The sequence below is a fragment of the Haliotis rufescens genome, unplaced genomic scaffold, assembly GCF_023055435.1.
Source record: "Haliotis rufescens isolate VD_foot unplaced genomic scaffold, xgHalRufe1.0.p SCAF_9, whole genome shotgun sequence".
Taxonomy (NCBI): Eukaryota; Metazoa; Mollusca; class Gastropoda; order Lepetellida; family Haliotidae; genus Haliotis; species Haliotis rufescens.
Genome location: NW_025964383.1, coordinates 16,332,965 through 16,355,173, shown reverse-complemented (window position 1 = coordinate 16,355,173; position 22,209 = coordinate 16,332,965). Strand labels below are relative to the sequence as shown.

At 38.7% G+C, this 22,209-nt stretch overlaps 1 protein-coding gene across 1 annotated transcript in view; it reads left to right on the top strand.

Moving 5' to 3' along the window:
- Positions 1–22,209, top strand: part of LOC124122011 (mucin-2-like) — a 140,035-nt gene that overhangs the window by 96,401 nt on the left and 21,425 nt on the right. The window contains exons 52-59 of the mRNA XM_048390337.1: positions 1,675–1,704; positions 2,540–2,638; positions 4,680–4,709; positions 5,379–5,474; positions 9,090–9,110; positions 10,501–10,521; positions 12,105–12,131; positions 12,696–12,791. Coding sequence (XP_048246294.1) covers positions 1,675–1,704; positions 2,540–2,638; positions 4,680–4,709; positions 5,379–5,474; positions 9,090–9,110; positions 10,501–10,521; positions 12,105–12,131; positions 12,696–12,791 — 420 coding nt within the window. The remainder of the gene's footprint in view (positions 1–1,674; positions 1,705–2,539; positions 2,639–4,679; positions 4,710–5,378; positions 5,475–9,089; positions 9,111–10,500; positions 10,522–12,104; positions 12,132–12,695; positions 12,792–22,209) is intronic.

The window sequence follows — 22,209 nt, the reverse complement described above, 5'->3', positions numbered from 1 at the left end:
CCGTTAAGCCACCGAATCTGTTTTATGTACAGATCTATTCATTAAATTCCGAGTAACAAAAGATCTATCCACAGGATTGTATGACAAGAGGAATAACTTCACCTTTGAAATACTCATTGCGTCACCTTTCAAAATGTTTATGGCAGACAATTTCCACCCTTGCAGAACTAGGCTGGTATTATGGAAATACATTTCGGCTGGATTAACGAGTCTATGCATAGTCCAATCAAAATCACACAACAAAATCGAATTCCGGTTCGTAAACTGTCGTGCAGATTTCGGTCGATTGCAGAATTTGCAAAACATGTGCACCGCCAACTCGTTGTCAACAGATATTTTCCAAACCTGCTCCTGTTTTCAATCAAGTTGCTCGCGTGATTTGATGCACCTGGCGATGTAAGACCCGTTTTATCACACTATAGATCTTTGTTATCGATCAGATCGTCTTGACTGGTCGCCGCCATTTTGTTTGAAACAAATTCAAGTAATGGAATCGGTTGGTCGATTGGAGAGACTCAGAAGGAACCTAACTCATAATAACCACTGGTGGCGCTACGATCGACCCCAGGAATTCGGGCATGGTTCGGCAAGGGTGGAAACTTGACTTTTAAAGTCAGTTTACTGTCTTGCCTCAGGAAGATGCACGTCAGTGCCAAAAAATGATGTCTGATGAAATTCGGATTTGTTCCGATGCAGTTATTTCTTGTACCTTATTCTTCAATATTTGCGGAAAATAAGTATCTGTGCAAACTCAAAACAATCTTGGACAATATAGTGATTCCCTGGAGATAAAAACTCATGAAAGTGTCAACACGTGTCCTTTGTAAACGTCAGATAAAGCTGAAAGTGGCATGGCGTCTATTGTCATTTCACGCTCCTAGTACCGAATGCAGACTGCCATCACTGCTGTCTCAGAGAAACCTCCACTAATCCGTGAGGAGGACAAGTCCACTAGTCTGGAAAGGCCAGACATGCAGTATGTTGACGTCGCAGGAAATTAGGAGTACATCTGGACGTTATGGTTGGATGTTATGCTTCGGTAATCTATTCCCCACACTCCTTGCACTGATCGGAAGTAGGCCAAGAATGTTGCGTTTTGTCAAATGTGCATTCTGAAACCTATTATGCAGGTTACCAGACTTATATGATCATCTTGCCGACGTGAAGTTACTCGTGGACCTTAACTTCATGGTGTTTCCAGTATATTGCTAACGACCATTGAAATGCCTTATACCAACGTTTTGTATACATAAAGTTTACAAGGTTTGGTCGTCAACAAAGTTGCTTTTCATTGTTAAGACACGAGGACTTGGTTCCATGTGTACTTTGCATATGGGATGATTTTCTTATTCATGGCCTTTTAAGCATCCAGTGATCTTGTTGCATGCACAATTTCAGGGCCATCATGGGTGAATATGACAATTTTGACTTGTGGCATATATTGCGTGTTTGTCAGGGCGACCTCTTGCCTTACCAACGTGTGTTTGTGATCGGTGCAATTGGTGGGCAGAACACACTCACCTTTCAGCAGACACTTTGCATAAGCACTATTTTAATATTCATGCTTATTATATACTCCGGTACAAGGAATCGTACAATGGCCTTTTTTAGCAGAGCTTTCAAAGCACTACTGAAGAAGTGAGCTTCATATTAATGCCCTTTGTACTCTTTCAGGAACGCCACCGACCACAACGCCCCCGCCACGTAAGTTACAAGATGATCTACATAAGTGTTCACATAAATGTCTCAATCCTCAGCCCAAAAAACAAAGTCCCTTACATTAATTTACCTGTCTGATCTAGGATTTGTTTCATAAAAACAACACGTAAAACCATCTGAACTGTTTCATATTCAAGATTTATGAGTAACAATTGAGACGGACACAAACACATCCATTAGACAGTGGGACAAATAAGGATGTAGTTGAATTTTTGCAATCTCAAAACAAAACCAAGTTCAAACCTGTCAAAACATTTTTTTCAACTTTGTACACTATTTTTTCACATGACAAACTTAACAGGACAATTTGTCATGAACAAAATAGGCACCCCAATGAGCACTAATTGTGCTCCACTACTCCCTGATCTGTTTCTTTATGCATAAGACTCATGCCTTTCTGCACGGACGGGGACAATCAAACAACGGCAACTGTATAACCTAAGGTGTATATCTCAAGCTTCAATGATCTGCTAGAATTCAATAATGGTCAAATTTATAATAATAATAATAATAACAACATCCTGTCTTGGAGTGGAAAACTGTTAATTTGGAAGGAATGCAAAATAACTTTCAGGACTGAATAATCAACACAATCTATGAGATTTTAGTGAAAGGATGTCAAGATTATGTTTTCCATATCTCTCGAATGTAAATGCATCCACTATTAGTACAAGTAATTCACATTTTAATTTTGAAGGAAGGGAAAATTATTACCAATCAATGAGTTTTGATGCTTACCAAATAAGGGAGAATGCCAATCATACAGTTCATATTAAACCAAATTCAACTAAGGTCTGTTTTGACAACTCCTCATTTTCAGAATGCAATCTTCCTGGCATCGGGTGTTTTGCCACTGGTACCTTCTGTGTTATCCCATTACCTGGTCGCCAGTGTCCAGGTGGGCAAATGTGCTGTGTCGGTAAGTACTCCTAGGATGCGTAGTTTACTCAAGTGATATGATATATTATCCAGCCAATGACACTGCTTGAAAGTTATTTTCGAAAAGGTAGTTTGCCCACCATCTCTGTTCTATTTAGGTATTAATCTGTATAACTGTCATTAATTAATAGGTCGTCATCAGTGTGATATCGTCTTAAGAGAATCTGCTTCAGGGTGATGTGATTTTCTGTTTGTTTGTTGGAGTGTGGTTCTATATTGTACAAGTTTGTGCGGAATAGAATATTTTTTAAGCAATGTCATCACAAGTTTATTAGGAAAACAATATATGAAATACAGGGCTTCATCAGCATATCTTTGTAGACTCTTGGAAAACAACATGTAGGCAAAACTAAGGCACCCCTCTGGGCACCCATTGAGACCTGTTAAGGCACCGAATCTGTTTTATGTACAGATCTATTCATTAAATTCCGAGTAACAAAAGATGTATCCACAAGATTGTATGAGAAGAGGAATAGCTTCACATGTGAATACTCTTTGCGTCACCTTTCAAAATGTTTATGGCAGACACATGCAAGAAATCCACTTGAAATAACAGATACCCATTAAACCCCACATATATATGCATAAAATTTCATGTAACACAAGATCTATTCACAGGATTTGTATGACAAGAGGAATAACTTCACCTTTGAAATACTCATTGCGTCACCTTTCAAAATGTTTATGGCAGACAATTTCCACCCTTGCAGAACTAGGCTGGTATTATGGAAATACATTTCGGCTGGATTAACGAGTCTATGCATAGTCCAATCAAAATCACACAACAAAATCGAATTCCGGTTCGTAAACTGTCGTGCAGATTTCGGTCGATTGCAGAATTTGCAAAACATGTGCACCGCCAACTCGTTGTCAACAGATATTTTCCAAACCTGCTCCTGTTTTCAATCAAGTTGCTCGCGTGATTTGATGCACCTGGCGATGTAAGACCCGTTTTATCAGTGTATAGATCTTTGTTATCGATCAATTCGTCTTGACTGGTCGCCGCCATTTTGTTTGAAACAAATTCAAGTAATGGAATCGGTTGGTCGATTGGAGAGACTCAGAAGGAACCTAACTCATAATAACCACTGGTTGCGTTACGATCGACCCCAGGAATTCGGGCATAGTTCGGCAAGGGTGGAAACTTGACTTTTAAAGTCAGTTTACTGTCTTGCCTCAGGAAGATGCACGTCAGTGCCAAAAAATGATGTCTGATGAAATTCGGATTTGTTCGATGCAGTTATTTCTTGCACCTTATTCTTCAATATTTGCGGAAAATAAGTATCTGTGCATACTCAAAACAATCTTGGACAATATAGTGACTCCCTGGAGATAAAAACTCATGAAGGTGTCAACACGTGTCCTTTGTAAACGTCAGATAAAGCTGAAAGTGGCATGGCGTCTATTGTCATTTACAAGGTTTGGTCGTCAACAAAGGTGCTTTTCATTGTTAAGACACGAGGACTTGGTTCCATGTGTTCTTTGCATATGGGATGATTTTCTTATTCATGGCCTTTTAAGCATCCAGTGACCTTGTTGCATGCGCAATTTCAGGGCCATCATGGGTGAATATGACAACTCTATCCATTGGTGTCTACATTGATGATCTTTTGAGGTACAATCGAACATGCTCTCTTTCAAAGAGAATCATATGACTCATCCTCAAAACTTGTGATCGATGTTGCAGTATCCAATGGAGGACACTTCTAATTTTGAAGCATCGGTGAACAAAATTATGACCGATGCAAATTCATATTTTGACTTGTGGCATATATTGCGTGATTGTTAGGGTGACCTCTTGCCTTACCAACGTGTGTTTGTGATCGGTGCAATCGTTGGGCAGAACACACTCACCTTTCAGCGAACACCTTGCATAAGCACTATTTTATAATATTAATTGAAATATTCATGCGTATTATATTCTCCTGAACAAGGAATCGTACAATGGCCTTTTTTAGCAGAGCTTTCAAAGCACTACTGAAGAAGTGGGCTTCATATTAATGCCCTTTGTACTCTTTCAGGAACGCCACCGACCACAACGCCCCCGCCACGTAAGTAACAAGATGATCTATATAAGTGTTCACATATATGTCTCAATCCTCAGCCCAAAAAACAAAGTCCCTTACATTAATTTACCTGTCTGATCTAGGATTTGTTTCACAAAAACAACACGTAAAACCATCTGAACTGTTTCATATTCAAGATTTATGAGTAACAATTGAGACGGACAAAAACACATCCATCAGACAGTGGGACAAAACAAAACCAAGTTCAAACCTGTCAAAACTACTCCCTGATCTGTTTCTTTATGCATAAGACTCATGACTTTCTGCACAACGGCAACTGTATAACCTAAGGTGTATATCTCAAGCTTCAATGATCTGCTAGAATTCAATAATGGTCAAATTTATAATAAAAATAATAACAAAATCCTGTCTTGGACTGGAAAACTGTAAATTTGGAAGGAATGCAAAATAACTTTCAGGACTGAATAATCAACACAATCTATGAGATTTTAGTGAAATGATGTCAAGATTACGTTTTCCATATCGCTCGAATGTAAATTAGTACAGGTAATTCACATTCTAATTTTGAATGAAGGGAAAATGATTACCAATAACTGAGTTTTGATTGTTACCAATTGAGAGAGAATGCTATTCATATAGTTCATATTAAACCAAATTCAACTTAGGTCTGTTTTGACAACTCCTCATTTTCAGAATGCAATCTTCCTGGCGTCGGGTGTGTTGCCAGTGGTACCTGTACTATTCCAGTACCTGGTCTCCAGTGTCCAACTGGTCAAATGTGCTGTGTCGGTAAGTACTCCTAGGATGCGTAGTTTACTCAAGTTACATGATATGTTATCCAGCTAATGGCATTGCTGAGATATTTTTTTGAAAACGTTATTTGCCAACAATCTCTATTCTTTTTAGGTAATAATCTGTATAATTGTCATCATCAATGTGATTTCGTCTTGACAAAACCTGATTCGGGTAAATATGTTTTGCTGTTTGTTTGTTGCAATGTGTTTTTATATTGTACAAGTTTGTGGGGAATAGAATATTATTCACGCAATTCCATCTCAAGTTTACTGACAAAACAATATTTGAAGGACAGGGCTTCATCAGCATATCTTTATGGACTCTTGGAAAACAACATGTAGGCAAAACTAAGGCATCCCCCTGGACACCCATTAAGCTTTTCTCCTTTGGAACATGCATGCACATGAAAAGGATTTCTTCGCAGATTGGGAAAACCAAACACAGGAATTGGAATAAGGAGTATAAGTTAAACTTCGATAATCGGATATCATTCCATAATGGTCAGATAAAATAATTTCCCATTCACACATTTACCCAAATGAACTTGAAATAAAAGAGACCCGTTATCGACAGGATTGTATGACAAGAAGAATAACTTCACCTTTGAAATACTCATTGCGTCACCTTTCAAAATGTTTATGGCAGACACATGCAAGACACATGCAAGACATTTCCGAATTTGGCGCATCAGTCACTAATATGATGTCTGATGAAATACGGATTTGTTCCGATGCAGTAACTACTAGTATCTTATTATTTGCTGAAAATAAGTACCGGTGCATTATAAAGGATTTTGGACAATATAGTGTTGCCCATGAAACAAGAATTCATGATAGTGTCAACACGTGTCCTCTATAAACATCAGATAAAGCTGAAAGTGGCATGGCGTCAATTGTCATTTCACAAGTTAAAATCAGGTTTGAGTACCATTGGCAGTGACATAAGCTTCACAATGGCGCCTCATTGACGCAGATAATTGAGGATGTCTTGTTTGATGCCATCCCAAATCTTAACCAAGGCCAGTTGCAGTCGGACGCCCCTGGTTGGGTTGAACGTTTCATTTCATGCCACACGTTTGATGAGTGTTAGCGTGTTGTGTTGTCCCATCAAATCTATGACCACACGTGCAACATGAGGGTGTGCATTGTACTGCTGCAATGACATCATGTGATGTGTCATTTGTGGGTCTGAAGCAACGGGGGTACTTGAAGATAACTTCGTCACTGTACCGTACACAAGTAAAATTGCCAAAGAAGACATCTCAAGGGGGCCTGTGATGAGCAGTGATGCATCCCTGTGCCATAACGCTCCAACCACTGAATGCAGAACGTTGAACTACACACGCGTCGCGTAACGTTCCCTCCATCGTCGATCAACACACCGACTGCCATCACTGCTGTCAAGGAGAAACCTCCACTAATCCGTGAATAGGACAAGTCAAATAACATGGAAAGGCCAGACGTGCAGTATGACCACTTAGCATGAAATACAGACATTGTGGTCGGATGTTATGCTTCAGTAATCTATTCTCCACACTCCTTGCACTAATCGGAAGTAGGCCAAGAATGCTGCGTGTTGTCAAGGGTCCATTCTGAAACCGATTTTGCAGGTTACCTTACAGATATGATCTTCTTGTCGACGTGAAGTTATTCGAGGAGGTCTACTCCCTAGTGTTTCGAGTCTATTGCTAATGACAACCGATATGCCTAGTTCCAACGTTTTGTGCAATTTTGGTTTCAAGCATTCCAGTGGCATGCAACCGCTCATTTTCAGATAGACGTCGCATTACGTTTACAAGGTTTGGTCGTCGAGAAAAGTTGTTTTTCACAGTTAAAACACGAGAACTTAGTTTCACGAGGACAGGATACAGATTTTCGTGTGTTGTTTTATGGTGTAGTGGATTTTTTCCATTGGTGCATTAGGATTCGTACAGAGGACTTTTAGACGTGATTGTTTGAACATATTTGATGATGGAGACATTTAGGCAAAAGCTAAAAGTGTGATCCCCTCCTTTCTGATCTGCTTCATTATGCATATCAATTTCGTGGGAGGGAAAGTAAAAACACATGACTTAAGTTAAATTTAAACTTCAGGTATGTCGATCATCTGATATTGTTCAATAAGCGTCACATAGAGAAATACCATTCATTTACCTGAAGACACTAGAAAAAAGAGACCAGTGAAGATGCCTAATCTGTTTCATATTTTGATCAGTGTATAAAGATTCAACAGTAATCTTCCTTCATGACGAGTTATATTGCAGCAACTCTACCCTTTGGTGTCTATATTGATCATCTTCGGAGGCACAATCGAACATGCTCTCTTTCAAAGAGTGTCACATGACTCATTCTCAAAACTTGTGATCAGTGTTGGAGTATTCAAAGTTTAAGTAAGACGTTGAAAAAGTTTCTTGGAGGACACTCTATTTTTATACATCGTTTACCAAAATGATGACAGATGGAAATTCTTATTTTGACTTGTGGCATATATTCCGTGTTTGTTACGGTGACCTCTTGCCTTACCTTTGCGTGTGTTTGTGTTGGGTGCAATCGGTGGGAAGAACACACTCACCTTTTAGCGAACACCTGGCATAAGCACCTGGCATAAGCACTCATGCTGATTATGTACACCCGTAAAAGGAATCGTACAATGTACTCTCCTATTAGCAGAGCTTTCTCATGTTTACTGACAGGGTTTTGTCGCTTTTAACTGCAAAAGACTACTGAAGAAGTGAGCTACATTTTAACACCCTTTTTACCCTTTTAGGAACGCCACCGACCACAACGTCCGCGCCACATGAGTTACAAGACGTTCTCCATAAATATAAAACTACATAAATATATTTTCTCAATCCTCAGGTCAAAAGACAAATTTCCTTACACTTATTTACCTGTCTGGTCCAGAGGCCTTTTTTTTTATATAAGAAACGAAAAATAAAACCACCTCAACTGCTTCATATTATTAATTAATGAGTAATAACTGAGACGGACAAAAGCATATCCTCAAGACTGTAGGAAATAAGGATTTGGCTTGTTTTTTGCAATCTCGGAAAGAGAACCAAGTTCAAAACCCTGTCAAAACATTTTTGTTCAACTCTGTTCACATTATTCCACATGCCAAACTTAAGGGAAAACTTCATTCCTTGATACATTGTGTTTTGTTTAAAACTCCGGTGACCATAGATACATATCTGTGTTCAGAGGTTCAGGACAATTAAAAAACAAAGTAGGCATCCCCGTGAACTCAACTTGCGCTCCACTTCTTCCTGATCTGTTTCCTTTTGCGTTGGACTCATTACTTTCTGCACGGACGGGCACAATCAAACCACGGCAATTGTATAACTTCAGGTGTATATCTCAGGCTACAGTCATCTGTTAGAATTCAATAATGGTGAAATAAACTAATTCCCACCTCTCACCTTTCAACGAACACCTGAAGTGATCAACATTCCTCATTGATTAAAAATACATGTTGTTGACACAGTTGGAAGCGTGCATTGGGCTCACCTTTTAGCAGAGACTATGCTGAATATAGAAATGGTTTGTTGTTTTTATGTAGACCATTACTGAAGAAATGAGCGCCATCTTAACAACTTCTTTACCATTTCAGCACCACCAACGACCACGCCACGTAAGTAACAAGACTATCTACATTAAGTGGAATTAAAAAAATACATGGACTGTGTACAAATACGTTTCTCAATCCTCTGTAACACTATAATATATGATGCTATTGGCAACATATTAACCTCAGCGTGTCGGACATTATGGCTCAAGGGCTGCTTGACACAAATCACTGATGTTTTATATAAAGGGGAGAATAAGGAAATAAATAAAAGTATGTTTGCTAATAATATCCGATTCAAAGAAAACAATCCAACATGCGTTTGAATTCTAATAACGTACCGTGGAAATACAAACTGTGTATATATTATAAACTGAAAATAACTTTTAGGCCCGATAATACATCATAATCCATGAGGTTTGAGTGAAGGGATGACAAGATTAAGAGTACCATATTTCTCAAATGTTCTTCGAAATAAATCAATTATTGAACAGATAATTCACCCTCATCTCTCTTGCATCTGGGTTATAAGCTGTATTAATACTTCATTATCAGTTTAATGTTGCTTGGCAAAAAGGGGAATACCAATGCGATTACGGATGAATATGTTGGACTGTGGGTAGATTAAGAGTATTAACATATGCATTCACGTGTGTGTATTAGAATATTGTTTGAAGTAAATGTCATCTGAAGATGATGGTAATTTTGTGTAATAACGGGCTTCTTCATAGACATCAACTATGTGTAATTTGGAAATACGACATTCAGGCAAGAAATAGGTATGCTTATGGTCACCGATTGTGACACTCTTCTTCCCGATGGCTTGTTTACGCATAGGAATAAGAATTTCTACACATATTTACGAAACGAAAACACACGAAATTGGACAAAGTTCATAACTAAAGCTTCAAAGCGCTGTCAAAGCATTTTTGTTCAACTTTGTACACATTATCCCACATGCCAAACTTAAGGGAAAACTTCATTCCTTGATACATTGTGTTTTGTTTAAAACTCCGGTGACCATAGATACATATCTGTGTTCAGAGGTTCAGGACAATTTGTAAAAAACAAAGTAGGCATCCCCGTGAACTCAACTTGCGCTCCACTTCTCCCTGATCTGTTTCCTTTTGCGTTGGACTCATTACTTTCTGTACGGACGGGCACAATCAAACCACGGCAATTATATAACTTCAGGTGTATATCTCAGGCTACAGTCATCTGATAGAATTCAATAATGCTGAAATAAACTAATTCCCACCTCTCACCTTTCAACGAACACCTGAAGTGATCAACATTCCTCATTGATTAAAAATACATGTTGTTGACACAGTTGGAAGCGTACATTTGGGCTGTCCTCTTGCAGAGACTTTGCTGAATATAGAAATGGTTTGTTGCTTTGATGTAGACTATTTCTGAAGAAATGAGCGCCATCCTAACACCTTCTTTACCATTTCAGCACCACCAACGACCACGGCACGTAAGTAATAAGACTATCTACATTAAGGTCAATCAATTAAAGACATACATGGACTGCATACAAATACATTTCTCATTGCTCAGTAAGACCATAACATATGATGCCATTGGCAACATATGTACTTCAGCGAGTCAGCCATTATTGCTCAAGGGCTGCTTTACACAATTCACTAATGTTTATATAGAGGGGAGTATAAGGAATTAAATAAAAGCATGTTTGCGAAAAATATCCGATTAAAAAAACCACCATCAAACATGCGTTTGAATTTTAATAACGTACCGTGGAGATACAAACTGTGTATATATTATAAACTGAAAATAACTTTCAAGCCCGATAATACATCATAATCCATGAGGTTTAAGTGAAGGGATGACAAGATTAAGTGTATCATATTTCTCAAGTGTTCTTCGAAATAAATCAATTATTGAACAGATAATTCACCCTCATCTCTCTTGCATCTGGGTTATAAGCTGTATTGATACTTCATTATCAGTTTAATGTTGCTTGGCAACAGGGGGAATACCAATGCGATTACGGGTGACTATGTTATACTCTGGATAGATTTTGAGTGTTCACATACGTACTCAAGTGTGTGCATTAGAATATTATTTGAAGCAAATGTTACCTGAGAGTGACGTAGACAACATTTTTGTGAAATAACGGCCTTCCTCATAGACACCATCTATGTGAAATTTGGAAATACGTTCAGGCAAATGTAGGCATGGTAATGGTCACCGATTGTGCCCCTTGTCTTCCGGATTGCTTGCTTACGCATAGGAATAGGAATTTCTGCACAGACTGTCGAAATCCAAACACTGGAATTTGGACAAGGTGCATAACTTTAAGCTTGAATGCTCTGATAGAAATGAATAATAATAATAATAATAATAATAATAATACAATCTCATGAAAAAAAACCAATTTCAACCCTGTCAAAACATTCGGTTTTTTCGACTTTGTACACCATTATTGTATATGTCAAACTTAGGGAAAAACTTCACTCCTTGATCTAATGGGCTTTTGTTTGAAACCCTGGTGACCATAAATGCATATCTATCTTCAGAGGTTCAGGACAATTTGTCAAAAACGAAGTAAACACAATTTGCGCTCCACGTCTACATGATCTGTTTCTATATGCATAAGACTTATTACTTTCCGCAAACCCTGGCAATTGTATAACTAAAGGTGTATAACTTAAGCTTCAATGATCTGATATAATTCAATAATGGTCAATCAGACTTATTTTCTTTTACTTATGTACCCGTCTAAACTAGAAAATATAAGAGACCTGCCAAACCACGTTATTTGTTTCCACAAGAGTATGTGACAAGTTTTGATAACTTTGCAATAATCATTATTGCTTCTTTATGTAAAAAAATATTCCTATTTTGACAAAACCATATTTTTCTGTATTTGTTCAGGTAAACACTTGACTTGTCTTTGCTTGAGTGTATGATGTGTACCACCGGTGTGTTCTGAACCGTTCACCTAGCAAACAGTGAATAATACGAAGACATATGATTATGATATAGTAGGAATCCGAAATTTCTCATGATTATGGAAAGGAATGTTTACAATTTCAGCACCACCGACAACAACGACCTCGCCACGTACGTAACAAGTCTATTTACATAAAAGGCAATTACAGAAATACATGGGATATGTACATTTAAATTTCAGTGTTCAAAAACACTCAGAAGTATTCAATAATTGCCTCGAATCGATCTGCTAGCATTATGCCATGATGTCATGAATTCTATAATGTCTATATACAGGGATGATCAAATAATGACATCTATGAAATAGTATGAGTTAACATTCTTTGATTCAATAATAATAATAATAATAATAATAATAATAATAATAATAATAATAACAACGACATCCTGTCTTGTAGTGGAAAATTGTAAATTTGGAGGGAGTGCAAAATAACTTTCAGGACTGAATAATCAACACAATCTATGAGATTTTAGTGAAAGGATGTCAATATTACGTTTTCCATATCGCTCGAATGTAAATTAGTACAGGTAATTCACATTCTAATTTTGAAAGAAGGGAAAATGATTACCAATAACTGAGTTTTGATGCTAACCAAATGAGAGAGAATGCTATTCATATAGTTCATATTAAACCAAATTCAACTTAGGTCTGTTTTGACAACTCCTCATTTTCAGAATGCAATCTTCCTGGCGTCGGGTGTGTTGCCAGTGGTACCTGTACAATTCCAGTACCTGGTCTCCAGTGTCCAACTGGTCAAATGTGCTGTGTCGGTAAGTACTCCTAGGATGCATAGTTTACTCAAGTTACATGATATGTTATCCAGCTAATGGCATTGCTGAGATATTTTTTTTGAAAATGTTATTTGCCAACAATCTCTATTCTATTTAGGTAATAATCTGTATAATTGTCATCATCAATGTGATTTCTTCTTGACAAAACCTGATTCGGGTAAATATGTTTTGCTGTTTGTTTGTTGCAATGTGTTTTTATATTGTACAAGTTTGTGGGGAATAGAATATTATTCACGCAATGCCATCTCAAGTTTACTGACAAAACAATATTTGAAAGACAGGGCTTCATCAGCATATCTTTGAGGACTCTGGGAAAACAACATTTAGGCAAAACTAAGGCATCCCCCTGGACACCCATTAAGCTCCTCTCCTTCGGAACATTCATACACATGAAAAGGATTTCTTCGCAGATTGGGAAAACCAAACACAAGAATTGGAAAAAGGAGTATAAGTTGAACTTCGATAATCGGATATCATTCCATAATGGTCAGATAAAATAATTTCCCATTCACACATTTACCCAAATGAACTTGAAATAAAAGAGACCCGTTATCGACAGGATTGTATGACAAGAAGAATAACTTCACCTTTGAAATACTCATTGCGTCACCTTTCAAAATGTTTATGGCAGACACATGCAAGACACATGCAAGACATTTCCGAATTTGGCGCATCAGTCACTAATATGATGTCTGATGAAATACGGATTTGTTCCGATGCAGTAACTACTAGTATCTTCTTCTTCTTCTTATTTGCTGAAAATAAGAACCGGTGCATTATAAAGGATTTTGGACAATATAGTGTTGCCCATGAAACAAGAATTCATGATAGTGTCAACACGTGTCCTCTATAAACATCAGATAAAGCTGAAAGTGGCATGGCGTCAATTGTCATTTCTCAAGTTAAAATCAGGTTTGAGTACCATTAGCAGCGACACAAGCTTCACAATGGCGCCTTATTGACGCAGATAATTGAGGATGTCTTGTGAGATGCCATCCCAAATCTGAACCAAGGCCAGTTGCAGTCGGACGAACGTCCCTGGTTGAGTTGAACGTTTCATTTCATGCCACACGTTTGATGAGTGTTGGCGTGTTGTGTTGTCCCATCAAATCTATGACCACACGTGCAACATGAGGGTGTCCATTGTACTGCTGCAATGATATCATGTGATGTGTCATTTGTGGGTCTGAAGCAACGGGGGTACTTGAAGATAACTTCGTCACTGTACCGTACACAAGTAAAATTGCCAAAGAAGACATCTCAAGGGGGCCTGTGATGAGCAGTTATGCATCCCTGTGCCATAACGCTCCAACCACTGAATGCAGAACGTTGAACTACACACGCGTCGCGTAACGTTCCCTCCATCGTCGATCAACACACCGACTGCCATCACTGCTGTCAAGGAGAAACCTCCACTTATCCGTGAATAGGACAAGTCAAATAACATGGAAAGGCCAGACGTGCAGTATGACCACTTAGCATGAAATAAGGAGTACAGACATTGTGGTCGGATGTTATGCTTCAGTAATCTATTCTCCACACTCCTTGCACTAATCGGAAGTAGGCCAAGAATGCTGCGTGTTGTCAAGGGTGCATTCTGAAACCGATTTTGCAGGTTACCTTACAGATATGATCTTCTTGTCGACGTGAAGTTATATACTCAGTCCTACGTATAACCCAGTCTCCTCAGCATTTTGCCCCGATAAGCTATCACTTGTATTTGTTGTAAAGTGTCAAAATAAATTCAGCCAACAGGCCTTAACATACGACCTTTCTTGACCCCATTCCTTGACTTTTCTCATTAGCGCTACGACCTTGCTTCCAGATGTGTCATTTGAAGAATTCTTTACTATTCTGTGTAGCCTGTGTTTTCAGCAAGTTGAATGAAAAGTTGAATGTATTTATTATTACATGGTTGATTAATTAATGAGTATAATGTTGAACTGATGGTTTATGTTGAATTGGAGTGATTTACAGTTACACTAAAATTTGCAACTATTCAATAATATTTTATACATTAGAAGAAGATTTATTGTACAAAAATACCCACAGGGAGCAGGGTGTATACTTCTACTTATAACGGAAAGTTGACATACACCATTGAATACAAATATTAAAAAGGCCTAGAGAGGAGATGCAAATTTTCTTTGCATGAACATTTTGTAATGTAAATGAAATAGGGGAGAACCTAAAGTGCGTCCTCCAGGCAAAGAGTAGGGTTTGTTCTTTCAATAAATATGTATTGAATAGCAAACATCAAATGAATTTAAAACAGAACGCACACAGCTGAGCATGAACTTCCGAGTACAGTAGAACATGGATAAAACGAACTACAAGGGACCAGAGAAATCAGTTCATTATATCCGTTGTTCGTTGTATATGTTTGTGTTTATATCCGCTATCTTGGATAAAACAAATGACAATACACGTATTTACAGCATTGATTTGTATTAGCAGTGATCACTTCATAGCATTCAACTGATAACATTTCATAAGATTCATTTAATAACATCAAATTCATAACATTTTCAGAACATTGTTATCAAATACATGTAAATATACTTAGCAAATTTACGATTTGCATGCGGGGAATCAGTGACTTTGCTCTGGCATGTATTTTCTGAAAGTTATTCAGCATCAAATAGTATTGTATGAAAACTATGCTAAACTAATTGTAAACAGATTCGGTTAACTATTTACATATACTTACTTATATACACATCGTTGTGAATTATGATTTTGGAAAAGAAAAAAATTATAAGGCACTTCATACAGTCAATGAAAGAATCCATTTGGATCATGGATTGATATGATGTGTCAATTATGTTTTGTTTGTTTGTTGTTTAACGCCGCACTCAGCAATATTCCAGCTATATGACGGTGGTCTGTGAATAATCAAGTCCGGATCAGACAATCCAGTGATTGACATCATGAGCATCGATCCACGCAATTGGGATGACATGCATCAACCAAGTCAGCGAGCCTGACCACCCGACCCCGTTAGTCGCCTTTTACGGCAAGCATGGGTTGCTGTACACCGGATCTTCCCGAGCCGTGAATAATGTAGTGCACATTGATGCACTATGACATACATGTGTCTGCCGTTTTCAATCATCGACAAAAATGGCATGTTCATGTACTGTTACAGCGTTAAGTGTTCATAAAATAAGTACATAAAATAATGGTAATTCACACGACTGTGTGGTGGTACAAAGTGTTCATGACAGTATCATCTGTATCACTTTCCACAACATAGTGAAAACATGTCCATGTACTGCCTGTTGTCTGGCCATAACATATGCTGATTTAAATGTCTGTACATTGCTGTGTACAAACACAAACTGACAGTATGATTTTGATGAACATGTTCTACTTTATACAAATTGGTCATGAGAAGATACATATCTATCCATATTGTAGATGTTACAAATACAAGGCACAAATATCTACAAAATACTGACTATTGAAATACACTGTGAGAATATGAGCATAAAATGACTTTTCATTTTCACTATCCACAAGAAATTAACTGTCATGTCCTGATTGTGTGATAGAAACTGTTTGTGAAATGTGTTGAATTCTTCTTCTTTGAAGGAAGCAGTACTAACAAAATGCTGAATTATGTTGTTCACATTGTCAACTTTGGTATGTATAACATCTTCCTCAAAATATTTATCAACATTGTCTGAAGTCTGATGATGTCAATTAAGGTACTGACTATATTTTCAAGGTTTCTTTCTGGGTGTGGATGTAAGTTGTCTCTTCCTCCTTTGTCCTTTCTGTGGTGTATCTTCTTGTTTTCTCTTGCCATCTTTAATTTTAGTTTGGATGTCTTGTACATTCAAATGGACCTCCGGTCCAAAGTCATATTCGACCTCTCCTGTTTTTGTTATTTTGAGGCATGAGGAAGCCATGAAATCCGGCAGATCAGCATCGTGGTATCCTGCTGTCTCCAGGTACTCTACCTGGAGTTGGATCAGGTCAGCTAGGCGATGGAGTGCACTGGTTGGTGGCATCCATGTTTCGGCATTTCTGAGCTCAAGCTGGGAGATAAAGCTGTCATCGGATTTCTTTTTCAGTTTCATGCTCACCGTTCTTACTTCTTCTACGGTAACAGAATTTGGAGATACATTTTTTGGACAGTAGAGATGTTTTACGAAATCTTCATAAATATCTTTGTCAATTGAGGGTTGTGTTCCTTTCAAAATCTGGAAAAGATTTTGCCTAAAGTGACTGCTGGAGAGGTATGTCTTCAAAATTTGGGTATGTGAGATACCTTTGAATTTGGGGATGAAGTCATTCCCTCCAATGCAGAGACCCAATGCCAGCTTCACTCCTATGTCTGGATCTTGGTATTTATCCTCAAAAAGTTGAATGATGGCTGTGATGTTGTAGATATCATGAAGCATATGTGGCTTCTGCAGAACCACAAAAACTTCATTTATAAAAGAGCCATTGTCATGACGAGGCCAGTGCTTGGATATGGCATAGAGATGAATGCAGACAGCATCAATGTCACCTGATGTAATCAAACTGACAACTCTTCCGCCTGCTTTGAGATCAGATCTGCTGGCTATTAGCCAGTCTACCTGTGACATTTCTGCTTCACCTTTACGTTGTTGAACATCCACCAGAGCTGTAATGGTTGGTTTTTGACTTTCTTTGTCAAATGTACAACGGATTGGCGTTGCATAATGTTTGCATGTGCAAGCTCCATCACACGTACAGGTGTGCATTTCAAGTTCACTGTCTATGTCAAGTGTAATGCCTGGTGGCAATAGCAGGTCTTTAGCGTTAGCTGCAACATACTTGCTAATGAGAGATTTCCCAAATGTTGTTCCAGTTATGACATCTCGTTGAAATCGCTGCTGTGTAATGGCATCATCAGCTGGTTTCAGATGGGTAATAGAAGATACACTGCAGGCCTTTTTTCTCTGTTGCCTTGTGCCTGCCTTAAACTGATCGGGAGTGAAGGAATACTTCTCTTCACACAGCACTATTCTCTCCAAATTTGGCATTTTTGACGGTAGGGGACGCAATATAGCATTTTGTACATAGTGCAGATATTGCTTTCCTGTGATAACTTTACTTTTAAATTTCACTCCAGCAAATTCAAGGGTAACTAACTTTACATTACTTGTCAACCATATTGGCAAGGGTCCTTTAACAGACTCAATGACACCATGCCTGTTTCCTGCCTGACAATCTTCAATGCATTTCATGAGAGCATTCTTCATAGAAGTTGATTTCTGGATCTTAGGTTTGCTGCAGTCTGGTTTCACTAGTGCTTGGCACATGTTCATTTCCGAGGAAAGGCAATCCGTTTGCTTAACTTCCCGTCTGATGGCCTTGGATCGTTTTTGTTCTTTCTCATCTCGTTCAGACTGTTGGACGTGTCTAGTGGCTTTGATTGTTCTCTTGATGGTAACACCTTTGGATCTCTTCACTCTGCTGAGCAGTGGTTTAGGACCTTCCACTGTCATAAGGCTTGGAACATCAGCAGAGGATAAACCAAACAGTTGGTCATGACAAATGAACTTTTGTATCAGATATTCGCCAATTGCTCTGGTGTCATCATCAAGAATTTCTCTGGACAGTAAAGACCTCTTTTCAGAATACATATTGAATGGAGTGGTACAGGCCTCCAAAGACAAAGAATTCTGGCGTAAAATGACTTCCACTACCCTGAAAATGTGCTCAGCATCTATGTTTGAAAATAACCACTGTACTCCGTCCTTTTCTTTGGTCTTCTCCTTGGTGGAATGGATATCATTGAATGCATCAATAAGCGACATCCTTCTTGAAGCAGATTCAAGAGATGAGCCCGATCTAAATCCCTTCAGTGCATCTTTGTGGTCCATCTCCCTCTTGGTATCACAAGCAAAATTTACCGTACTGTTCCCAATAGGTGTTGAGTACAGTGTCTCCTTTAGCTTCTGGTGGAAGATGCCTGCTGTATAGTGATGAGCCAGTAGCCTTGCACAATACGGAGCATACGAGGTAGCACCATTCAAGAAAGAAAACTTCAATGATGACTTTACAGTTCCCAATAGGAGACTGTATCCTTTGGAGCCCCCGAGCCGTTCTGAGACTGAAATAGCAACTACTTCATTGCAGTGTGTCATCATGTCATAATGGAGGGCAAAAGTAGCATTCATTTGCCTTCCTTTATCCATGAATTGCATCATTCGTTCATCCCATGTCTCAGAGGCAGTAGTTGACTTTCCTGTGATCAAGTGCCATGTGATTATCTTCGCATCATCATCACCCAAAGACTGTATAAATTTCAGTAAGAATGCCATTTGCAGTGCCTGAGCAATTCTTCTAACATGTCTTGTTGCTGTGTCGATGTGATCAGCTGTTAGTAGCTTTGACCATTCTGTGACATCTTGATCTCTCATAACCATGAGCAGCTCCACAAGGCCAGCATGTTTGTATGCACTAAACAAAGTATTCACCTTTGACTTTCTCAGATGTAAGAGGGGGAACTCTGGCAAAAACTTTGCATACTTTTTGTTTTCCTTAATCAAGGACAACAAATTCATACCAATTTTGTTGTCTGGTCCTAAAAGTATCCTGTCAAGGCAAACATCGTATCCAAGATTATCATCCAGCTCAGTCTTGATCAGAATATCATCCAAGATCTCCCTAAGCTTGTTTATGTCATCATCTCTGCCAGAAGCTGGAGGTGGATGTCTGGTAAGCAAAGGAGGGGGTGAATACTTCTGGAAGCCAAATGCAGTCATGATGTTTTCATCTCTTGGTGTGTCATCATCTAAAGTCAACTGATCTATTGAGGTTTCTAGCAGGGAGTCATCTAAACCTGTGGCAATCCCATCCATGGTTGTGTCTGCACTGTTGGCATCACCAGCTACTTCTTTTTCTAGGACATCAACAGCTGTCATTATATCAATAAGGTAGTCCTCTTCCTCACTATCAGACTGGCCTTCAATGCATTCTGGTAGGTCACATGGGGCAATCTAAAGGAGAAAAACATTTTTGAATTATGACCACACTTTTTGGGTGTTAGTTGCGTTTTTCATATATAATTGTTTTAACATACATACATACATACATACATACATACATACATACATACATACATACATACATACATACATACACGCACACTCACACACACACACACTCACATTCACACACACACACATTCACACACGCGCGCACACACAGATTCACACACGCGCACACACTCACACGCACGCACACTCACATGCACATACACTCACGCACACACACACACACTCACACACACTCGCACACGCACTCACACACACACTCACATGCATGCACACACACACTCACATGCACATACACTCGCACACTCACACTCACCCCCCCCCCACACACACACACACTCACATTCACACGCACTCACACACACACACACATTCTCGCACACACACACGCGCATACTCACACACACTCGCACACACACACACACACTCACACTCACACGCACCTGCAATGGAGATTCCACATCATACATGGTGACATCTGCAGCAACAGAATCACCAACATCTATTTGGTCCTGGGTCTGTACATCACAGCCTTCCTGAAGATCTTCATTTTTTTCAGGTGTCATTTCCTTGAAATATGTCCGTAGCCATGCTGTTTTCGTACACAAGCCATCTGAAACGTGTAACAATCTTCATTTAATTCTGTGGATGTAACATTATTAACTTTGAATAGAACTATGAAGGTAACTGTATATAGGCAAATGAATTTGGTTTTCTGCTCATCACAGAGTATAGGTTTTTCAAGTATTTATGTAAAATGGGAAAGACTTATTACAAGTACAAAAGTAACTATGCTTACCATCTAGTAGTCTCCACAATCGGGTACTTCCCCATCGGCAAATCTTGTGAAATATTCCAATACTGGTTGTTTCTTGTGTGGAAGGATTCAGAATGACATCAAAAGCTTCAGGTTTTGACAGTGATATTTGTCGTTTGCATTGGCATGCAAGTGTCCCGTCGCATATGTTTGCATCATGCCAAGATTCTGTTTCAACTGAATCCTTTGGCATGCCTTGCAGTGTTATTGGCAACATGCAGAGCTGTTTCGAACGATGTTCTCCTGGGCTTGGGTCACTGTGATACTTCAGGCGGACAAGATTGTCAAGCATCAGCACTATGTGGCATCCTCTCATGCTCACCATGCCCTTCACTTCACCTGCTAAGGTATTATATGTGAGAGGATGTTCCTTGACATAGGTTGCAAAGTACAAGGTGTCATCAATGGATTTGCTTGTTAAATTTCTTTCAGCAAGAGACAAAGATGTTGTTATTCCAGAAGCACTTGTTATTGAGAAGACATTGCTTATGCTATGGTAGTTCATTAGAAGCTCATCAGTTGTTGCCTCCTGCAGAACTCCGATAAAATTCTTGTTGTAAGTATTCAATAGCAGGTCATAAGCTGTATAGAGTCGTTCCAATTTCTTCTTCATGGTCTTTTGGGTGTTATTAGATTGCTGAATGGTATCTTTGTTGATGAATGTATCCAAGACGATTTGCACAACCAGTGGTACATCCAAAGTCCATTCCTTAAGGATTTCAAAGTTAGAGACAGAGAGTGGTTTCGGTAGATTTGCTGTGAAACAAGATCGACATTTTTCACGGGAATCGAGGGAAATCTCTGTAACTTCATTTTGTGAAAGAGCATTGAGCTGCAGAAAGTTTTCACTTTGAAGTTTCTTCATGCGAAAGTCATCATGAAGACTTAACCTTGCAATTTGGCCATTCTTTTGGTAATATGGTTCAAGTGATCCAAGTGGAAACAACACAATAAGATGACATTGTAAGCAGTGCTCTTGATTCAGTCTACTGGTAATGATCCTTTGTAGAAGTTCAGCATTTCTTTCCTCAATTGCTGGGTTACATTCCACAAACACCTCCACAAGATCTTGATGATTTTTGGTTGAAACACAATGGCAACTCACGCAGGTGACTGATAGTATTTCTCCAGGGAAAATGTTAGTTAGATCATTTAATATTTGATTTTCTACAATATGAGGGCGATGACGAAATGTTGCGTATATCTCAATGCCTTCTGCTTCAATGTGCGAACTATATCTGTCTAGTCGTCTTGTGATTGTGGATTTTGCAGTTTTCAGTATAGCACTGCTAAGATGTTTTGCACTGGCAACTGTTCCAAAATATTCCCATTTTTTGTCAGTGGTATTATCACGCTCATTCGCTACAATGTCATTTGCAAAGTGCAACTCAAACAAACAAATGTTAGACCACTCCTTCTCTGTGAAATGCTTCTTGTATAATATTTCCAAGTTCGGAACATCTGATTCAATGGCAGTGCAATCAATAAGGTCATTGATATCATGTGTAAATTGTGATGTTGCAATCTGTTTATATAAGTCAAA